At 37.7% G+C, this 9681-nt stretch overlaps 1 protein-coding gene across 1 annotated transcript; it reads right to left on the bottom strand.

Annotated features, from left to right (window-relative positions):
* Positions 1–1028: 1028 nt before the first annotated feature.
* Positions 1029–5469, bottom strand: Smp_147960 (SmZF1; the record flags this gene model as incomplete). Its single annotated transcript, XM_018794668.1, has 4 exons — positions 1029–1078; positions 5170–5262; positions 5299–5385; positions 5418–5469. The coding sequence occupies 4 exons, from the start codon at positions 5467–5469 to the stop codon at positions 1029–1031; spliced, it is 282 nt and encodes a 93-aa protein (XP_018649057.1).
* Positions 5470–9681: the final 4212 nt, after the last annotated feature.

Below are 9681 nucleotides of genomic sequence, written 5' to 3'. Positions count from 1 at the left end.
ATTAAGTTAACTACTTCTATGAATTCGGTGTTCATCTTGTTGTGCTAATGAGGTACGGCAATTTGGACCGATGCACATTTGTTTCTGGTCACACGTTGTAGCTGACTGACTGATACAGCTATAATCACATTTGGTTATAGCATCTGTCCTTTACTACCGTGAATCATTCTCTTGTCCAGCTCCCTATTTCTCAAAGATCGGAGGATCAGATGGCAGGAAATAGCACAATTTGAAAGAATAATAAATGTATATTTTTGAACATGAAATCATATGAAAATTGGAGAGGATTATACAATCTGGTTTCTCTTCAGCGATGCCGAGGATCTATAAAAGAAAGCAGTAAAACTGATTAAAAACTTCGTACACAAAATTCTCGCGTCTACATAAGTGTAAAAATTCTATGTAGTTATCTATTCAAATAGGGCACATCACACTTATAAATCTAATAGTCGTACTTTTCAATAACATTTCGAGGGGCTCGAGAGGGTTGGAATACGAATTTGATAATGCTATTGTGGGATCCTACTTACAGTTGATTCTCATAAACCGAAGCGATTTTAACTAACCTTGACCTAGTAGTTCGTGCACTTCGATACTAGTAGAATTACTCGAAGATATCTTCTACTTCATACTGGTGTTGATGTTCAAGTCCTAGTAGAAGTATGAACTCGACTATTAATTAAGTTGACTACCTCTGTACTCTGCATGCTTTCCGATTGCCAGAATACTAAAGCTTAGGGATACCATAAACAACGAACATTCTGGGGAGACTACACTGAAGCGATTTAGTATTGATGGATTTATTTATTTAGCAGAAATCTTATTCAGAATTTGTAATTGCTTAACTTTAACTTCAAATATCCCTAGAATTAGGACAGCATAAATTTTGGTAAATGTTGATCAAGAACAGAGGTGGAAAGAAATAATTTGGTGTATTCTTTAAATTTAAAATCTAATTAAGGTAAAATCCGGGGAATTTGTGACGGTATATCTTTGAATTTAACCACAAATAAACTCAGACCTCAACATCATTTAAAGCCTTTTCTTTCTGGAGAAGTGATGTCGTCAAAGTTCATACCTAAAAAGGGAAGAAAGAGGGTTTTCAGAAAACTGAAACGTCTTTCCAAAGAAACGCCTAGTAATCTGTCGATTGTTCCATCTTGGTTGTTACGATGCGAGACAATATGACAGAATGCATCTAATCGGAACTTTTCCGGAACTAGAACCTGGACATATCCATCATTCAGAAAATATTGACATGCCAAAAACTATAACGGATTTTAGCTGCAATCTAGTGCTGCTTCATCTGCCTTGAGAATCGACTTACCTTCGTGAATTGCTTCTATGTGTCGTTTTAGGCTGGATTTCTGAGAGAAGTTTCGCTGGCATACTTCACATCCGAAAGGCTTGAGACCTATATAGAAAGTTTACCTAAAGTAGAAAACACTAACCAACCTTTGTGAACAGCGTCGATGTGCTTATGAAGATCAGAATTTCGAGTGAATCCTTTATAACAATAAGTGCATTCAAACGGTTTTACACCTAAAATATGACCAAAAACCCTAACAGGTAAGTATTGAAGAAAAACAAAGATAGGAACGCTGTATATACAAAAACTGTTTACATTAACAGAATCTGACCTTTATGGACTGCTTTGATATGTGTGTTTAAATTACAGTGTTTAGTAAATACTTTGTTGCAAAACGCACAATTCAGAACTCGGAAATCTGTTTTAATGAATAGAAAGAAAAAAGACAAAGTTAAGAGTAACACGATATGCCGAAGTACAGTAACTTTGAAAAATAACTAAAAGTATACTTTATTTCTAGGGAGGATTTTTCAGTTAGTTAACATTGTTGGGAATCATTTAATAAATACTGTCACTAGAATTACCAAACCTAACTGTTTGTCAGGGCTATCCACTTTCTGCATCTTTACCTAGTTTATTTACAGACATCCATATAAACAACTTTTCAGACATTGATCTACTAAGATTACGTGTTGATTTGGGATATGCAAGTGATAGTTTTGTTTGACAAAGACGCCAGTCTTTTGGTCACATTGAGCAACAATACAAGCACGTTCGGGTCACAGAGATGTTATGATATTGTGAAATGAAAAGCAATAGTATTTTACAGTAAATAAATGAAACAAAAATAGCATATGATAGATGTAGTTCGGTCAAAAATACAACCAGTAGAGCTTTTAGTCAGGATGGTTCACTCACTATAGTGGGATTACTATCAGTTTCTATTATGAGTTATATTCGACAACGTCTAACGTCACCGAACTGCACCATCCCTAGGACTGCAACCTAGGAGTTTTGGTTGATCGACGGACGTCTATCTTAAGCAGTAATCTTTCATAATACGGGACCATGTCATCCAGAGACCACCTCAGTGTTGGCTAATAATGCACTATCAGTTTTTTCGAGATGGTGACATCAATTTTTTGTCCATCACTGTGGCCAAATACTCATCGCCAAGCCTCGGAATTAGTAATATGTTGCCATCTGATTATAGCAATCACCTGGAGGCAACGACGATTGAACACAAAGTAGCTGAATATCCTCAGGTCGAAGATGCCAGGAAGACTGTCCCGACCAATCAGCTGTAAACTTGGTCTTACATAGAGGGAGGCTGGCATCATAATAACGCCAAAGATGTTCGATATTAACATACGCTAACTTGTCTTCTACTAAGCGTAGATCGATTTCACCTGTCATTCTATTTTATCACTCACTACTCAAACAAACGGAACTTTCGACTACTAACAGACTAAAAGGAAATTGAGTGGAGCCACATTCTCCAGCCAGTTTTTCAGAAGTAGTTCAAATTCAGCATGTTCAAGAAACATTATATACGTATAAAGACTATGTGCTAACTGATTAGATGTGATTGAGATAGTTTGTGTCACTGCACAGTAAGGCGGCGTTATATATATGTTGAAAAGTCCCTCTGCAGGTTGTGACAGACCCACAACCACACAACGCATTTCCCTTACAATTGTTCCTTTGATTTCATCAGTATGAAAGTCGCAGGGGAACAACGCTTACCTTTATTGTTGGAATAAAACGGAGAAAGGTGGTTGAACGGCCTCACCCTGTTTGGGACGCTCGTGTATAAAGCCATCAAGATGTCAGTAAGCTTTTCAAGACACTCTCCTTCAATAGAGAGTCTGAGAGCACAGTTTTTCCAACGAATCTAAGAAGCTTTGATATCAAAATAATGACTGTTAGTCTGCAATAAGTGTGAAGGTATTCCAGTATTGGCGGAGAGTGAAGAGATGAGTCAATAGATCGACGACCTAAACAGAAATCTGTCCGCTAATCATGTGTGAGCCCTTCACAAGAAGCCAATTATTTCTGCGCACGAAGTTTTGCGAGGCCGCAGGGGGCCTTACTAGCCGTCTTGTTAATTTAACCAGTTTTTACCTACAGATTTCGGTGGGTTGCCAACTTTTATTTATTTAGACACATAAATATTGGTAAAAAGGGGAACCAGATATATATGCGCCGCACAAATCTCATTTGATTTGTGTTAGGGCTGTGTTACTGCCCAGGTACCCAAACTGAAGCATGTGGTTCTTGTAGGAAGCCACACCCGGAGCCCTTGACCTGAAGGTCTAATCCACAAGGCAGTGGAGCATCTTAAGGAGATGCAGTCCCATGGCAGCCGGTGACCAACGATTGGTTCATACGCCATTTGTTCCATTAGGATACTGGAGCCCATGTGCACCATTGGTTTGGAATCAGGGTTTTCCAACTCCCCTAGGTGGACTTTCCGTGTCCACCAACCTGATTGAAGCGCCGGATGTTCGCTTTTTGTCCTCTCAATTTCTTAAACAACAGTAATACCACGAGAAGGCAGTGAGTAGGACTTCTCTGGCAGAAGCTATATACGCTTGACCATGCGAGAACATTACTAGAGGGAGAGCGGACTCTCCCCACTCTCGGCCGTACCAGGGCATTAGGGACTAACTAACCTTGAACCTAGCATGATTAATTTTTTGGTTGTGTGTCCAATCAATTTACACCTGGTTGCTGTCAGAAGCTGTTCCAATTCATTCAAGGCAACTCTCAGAGTTGATGGCCCACAAATTATAAACCCATGACGACATCTCGAACATTGGGTGGAGCACTTCAAGGGATAGTTCATCTGATTTGTTGCTCCAACAACGTCGGTCAGACTGTCTTTTGTTTGTAGACCAGTGGTTACCAGTCCGCCAGACAAAGTTGAGATTCGTAAGAATGTGTGAACTTTTGCTGGATCCCTAACCGAATACCATTTTTGTCCATTTATGTAGTATTACTACAACTACCGCTCTGTATTTCCCTACAAGAAAATTAGTTTACTCGAATAACTGAATTTTTGGCGATGTACCGAACCAGAATTTGAGCCGTACATAAACAAATATGAATATAAATTATAACGAAATGTAAGCTCAAAATTACTGGGGATTTTAGTTAATCCGCAAATGGGTTTTACTGTTGAAACTACTTGTTACTGATTCATCTAAGATAGCTAATTTTCCATATGACAAATACAATTAAAGTTGTATCAAGGGAACCAACGGTTTAGTATTTTTGTTCACTAGAGAAACTGAATGGAAAGGACCACTTTGTAACCGGATAAAATACTTTAGGGATAAACTAAAACGAGTGGCTAATAATGATGTTTTTCTCCCTTGACCTTAGATACACGTAAACAAACTAGATTAATTAACATAGTGGTATAAAACCTGAAAGAATTTAAGAATATGAGATTGTTTCATGTTGACATTTTATAAGGTGGTTTCACAGTCATATGCTTGTGAATTAAAGTTTTTTTTAGATACATTTAGGGATAGAGAAAGCTTAAATTAGTATAGCGATCATTATAGTTACAAATATCAACCACCTTACACTACTTTTAGGACAGATAACTTCCGGCTAGTACCAGCTTACTGTAAAGGGTTGTAGTTTCCATCCAATATGAGAACTTCATGCTTTCGTATTTCAGCTCAATATTTGGAAGAAACAGAACTGATAATCGTTATTACATAGGGAAATGTACAGACGACGGTTATTTTGAGTAACAAATTGTAAAAACTAGATGATACACAACGATAACGACACATCTCAGGACGTAAAGCAATGGCAGTTATTCAAAATACAATGATGAGTCTTACTTGCATCTTCTTCACCATTACTTTTACGACCTTGTTCATTCCCCATAGCGGCAAATCCACTTAGATCATACTGTTCAGTATCTATTTCCGTACCTAATTTAAACTGTTTGAAATCTTTTGACGAGTTACCTTCATGCATCAATTCAAAATGTTTGTGTAGAAGACTCTGACTTGAAAACGTTTTACCACAAAGACAACAAATGCTGATAAGTTCGCCTGAAAACGATAGGATTATAGTTAAAGATTACCATCATCGCATGCATCAGCAAATGTTGGCCCGACACCAGTTGGTTCGTTCATCTTGAAAGTCTACAGATATAAGGCGACAAGATCAACAGCATTGGGATACTAGGAATCCGGGGATGAATACACAGGAAAATGAATAAAAAAAACTCGTAGTAGCAGTAGTAAACAGAAGTAGTATGGGAACTACGAACTTATATTTGCGTTTGCGGAAGCATTCACTAAAGTATTTAATCTGAAGGAGCAACCACAATATCATATTGCAAACAAGTTTACTGTTAACGTGCTTAAAGAGTTGAATAGCTGATTCTTTAACTGGCGTGGGATATGCTGGCCATGTACTCTTATAGGATCAAGACGCGGAAACATAAGTTAGTTGAGTAACCTTGGTGACATGGGTATGTTGCGGATGTTTTTTATAAAGATTTGGAGTGCTGCTTTACTAGTATGTTTGTAGGATAACCGGTACCGTCGGACGCACTACTACTAGATAGGCTCTATGGCAGTAGGGGCTGATGACATCTTGGTCTATTGACTGAACCCTTATTCAGTAATTGACGTCATCTATGATGCTGAATTCTCAACGTCTGTTACTAATAAATGTGGAGTAGAGATCGTCATTTACTGGCTAATTAAATCTAGGCAATAAACTACAGTTTAGAAACAATGATCAACGCCAAACTTTCATACCATTTGGACTCACGATATTTTACTAGTTTGTTTGAAGGGGATTTTTTAACAAATAGGGAATTTCGAATGGGAGATAGCAGATATTCAGTGACAAACCTATCAGGCCAAACAGCAGCTCGTGACACTATCAGTTATTTTATATAACTATATACCATATTCATGCGCAGCGAAAAACCAGGTTATTACGGAAGACCAATTTTATTACGTTGGCTGGTATTGTGTCTTAATTGTAATACCTAGAATACGATGAAAACCTAGACAACAAGCTTTTCTCGAGACAAAACAACGACGAATAGACTTGCTGATAACTTTAGGAACATGAAATAGACAGATTTTTGTTATACAGCATTATGTTACTGAAAGAGCACAAGCATCCTAATGTAAAGTAATTTTATTCACTTAGTAGACTGATTTTATACATTAGCCTGGCATTTGAGAAAGATGTGTCGAGTGAACACAACTCTGTATTCCCGATGACTATCGTAAGCAAGAATTTCCGGTCAGTGAAACATGAGGCTGAAGACGAAAAACATAGCATAATCGGCATTCAAATGCTTCATTATCTCATATTTTTGACGACTAAAATAGCTCACCGTAAATATGTATGGTGGCATACTAATTACTTTATATCCAAATTTGAAATACAAAACCTAAATGCTTCTTCTCCCATGACGCTTCTACTTCGAGATAATCCGATTAAGGAATATTCAAAAGTGTCATCAAATGTAGCGACCAATATGCGTTACACTAACGCAACATATGATGTATCCCCAAACGTACCTGAACGCTCCAGGTATATTTGCTCAGCTTTTTAGTCAATGTGAAGTAAAATTCCATAGTTAATAGTCTACACAATAGATTCCAGCGCACAATTGAACATTTTACTGAACCGATTCGTTCACAGTCGTAGCTGCGCTCAAATATGACGGTTGACAGTTAAAACAAGAACGACTTTCTTATCAAAAGTTCAAAAATCTTCAAAGCGTGCCTGAATATTGATGGGATTGTTTGTTTCCCTTCATAGCTTTGTTAAAACTCTGAAATTTATTCTTATCTTGATGATCTATGTGCATTTGACGATAAACGACACATATGTAATGGGAATTAAAAACATTTAAAAATTAACGCTTGAACATAAAACAAGTTGTATTTCGATGAAAATTCTTAGAATAGTGACGGATAATTTACTTCAATGGCTTCGTCGCACTTACCATCGATTCCTAGTTAATTATAATGACAAATATGTCAAGTGAAATGTTACCCGACAATTGAGAAATTATCCATCAGGTTAGACCATTTCTACGTTAAACAACAGATCAATAACCCATAGAAAGTCTGTTGAAAATCGTCATGTATGGCTGGTGTGAATTAGTCCATTTGACCTTATGAACATGCGAATCCAGCGAGGATTCCGCTTTGTACCTTGCAACCTGTTAATATTAATATATTCTGCTGCCTATTGCGAGTATTTATTGTAGCCAATCATTTGGCTAGTCCATCAACCCAGTTATCACGGAAGGATAACTTGGGATGTTTCAACTGAGAGACATAAATTCAACGTATGTTAGTAAGTCACACCATTTCCATACAACTCGGGTAGACCGAAATCATTGACGCATATCATATACGTATCTTTCCAGCACCATAGAATCCAGCCCACCAGAATGATCAAGTCATTTTGATCACCGTGGATCTCATAGGTTTCAATGTTAACACGCACTTCTTTCGACTTTTGGGTACAAACGTTTAACTTGTTCAGCCGCAGTTCAAACTATTTCAGCAGTCCCACACAGCAACTGATAAGATACATACAAGTGTGTGACAAAACATGAGAACTTTTGATAGGATTATTGAGGTACAATGACCATTAGAAGTTGAAGATGCCACATGTATTGTAGTTTGACAGCACTTTAACCAGCAACACCTATAATTGAACCGTGCCCACCCAGTGAAATTGAAAGTCAGAAGCGAAGAGGTCGGAAGAAATGTTTGAAAGGTTATAAACATATCAAAGAGTGACTGATCTAAACTGGCTGGTGATCGCAGGAGAAGCTGAGCACGGTGTTTCCACTCGTGATCTGGTGAGGATGCATGGCTGAGCGCCTTCGGTTAGGTGAGTCCATTAAAACTAATGTTCCCGTCTAACTCGAGTAGGTGTGATAATTAGAAGCATTTGAATTGTTATACGAACTAAGAATCCATGAAATAGCGTAATTTAGGCCGACAAGAACCGGATGAGCACAAACGAACGTACTGTATTTAAAATTCGAAATCAGGCAAGCATCAAGTACGAAAGAATCATTAGTTCATACGAATACCACAGTGGGTCCCTAATCAACCGACATAGATCGTTTTTGTTGGTGATCTACACAATTGTGTTCATTGTGATGCTCTTTTTACATTCCGAAAATCTGTCCGTCCAGCTTTCACGTCAAATGTCACGTGAAGTATAAGTTTGTTTTAGCTGGAGTTCAGCTTCAGAACTATTCAAGGCTAACAAGACTTCATTTAGTTCTGAAGTGAGATACAACTCCATACTGTTCTTCAGAATGGTGGATAAAGATAAATGATCGTTGGATCGGAATGAAAACGTTTTGTATTACTTACGGAGGAACGAAGAGTAGTTTTACGAACCAACTGTATGTGTCCCATCTTACCACACTAGAAGCATCTAGCATGAAGAAAGACACATAAATTGCATAGGTCAAATTTACCACGAGAGAAACATCTGCCGAACCTGTTCTCCCTCAATGAATTTTTATTCATGTTTTCACAAGAATGAGGGTTATCGTCGATTAATCGCCTACCCACATAACCTTGTGTACGCATCGAATTAGGATAACAAAGTAATGTAGTAGAATTCTTGATGTCATGGAAGTCACTTGCATGCACTGCCTCACAAACTAACACAAGCAGCTCTAGCATCTTGGAAGAAACACTTCGTCATTTGTACGAGCTGTCTTTCCAGATTCAGTAGGTTAATTCCTGTAATTAATCGATCACGCAAACTGGACAAGAAGTTGCACTTGACAGCTTAGTTCTGCAGTTGAAGGATAGATTCTTCAACCTTATTGTTGTACCGAAGAAACATTTTATGAAATTTTGCTCTTTTGAGCTATTTAAAATTAATAAACTTTACATGATTTAGTAGTAGTTAACTGAGTGTTGAATAGGGAAGTGAAATAGGCATGTCTGGAAATACCAAAGTTTTTAGTAAGCTGTAGGCATTTTTTCCGATGAATGTGATCATATGAAGCACAATTTCACCATTGTTAACATCTTTCCTGGTTATAATTCAGATTTCCAACCTTTCTATGTAATCCTATAAAGTTTCAGGATTTGAATGTATATCCAACTTCCCAGTCACAGGATCCATTGCGACGCCGATATGATAATTAAAAGTATTCGAACTGATGCGCTAACTTGGAACTCCTAAAATAGTGCATTCTAAGGCAGGGAGAACTAGATGAGCACAAATGAACCTATTATATCTGGAATTCGTAATCGGCGCCCATGTAACTATAACATGTTGTTAGTCAATACTAATTTATGATATGTCTGTCATAGGGTTAACAAGTG

The sequence above is a fragment of the Schistosoma mansoni genome, chromosome 1 (assembly GCF_000237925.1).
Source record: "Schistosoma mansoni strain Puerto Rico chromosome 1, complete genome".
Classification (NCBI taxonomy): Eukaryota; Metazoa; Platyhelminthes; class Trematoda; order Strigeidida; family Schistosomatidae; genus Schistosoma; species Schistosoma mansoni.
Note: the sequence above shows the minus strand (reverse complement) of the source record. Positions and strands in the feature narration are given on the sequence as shown.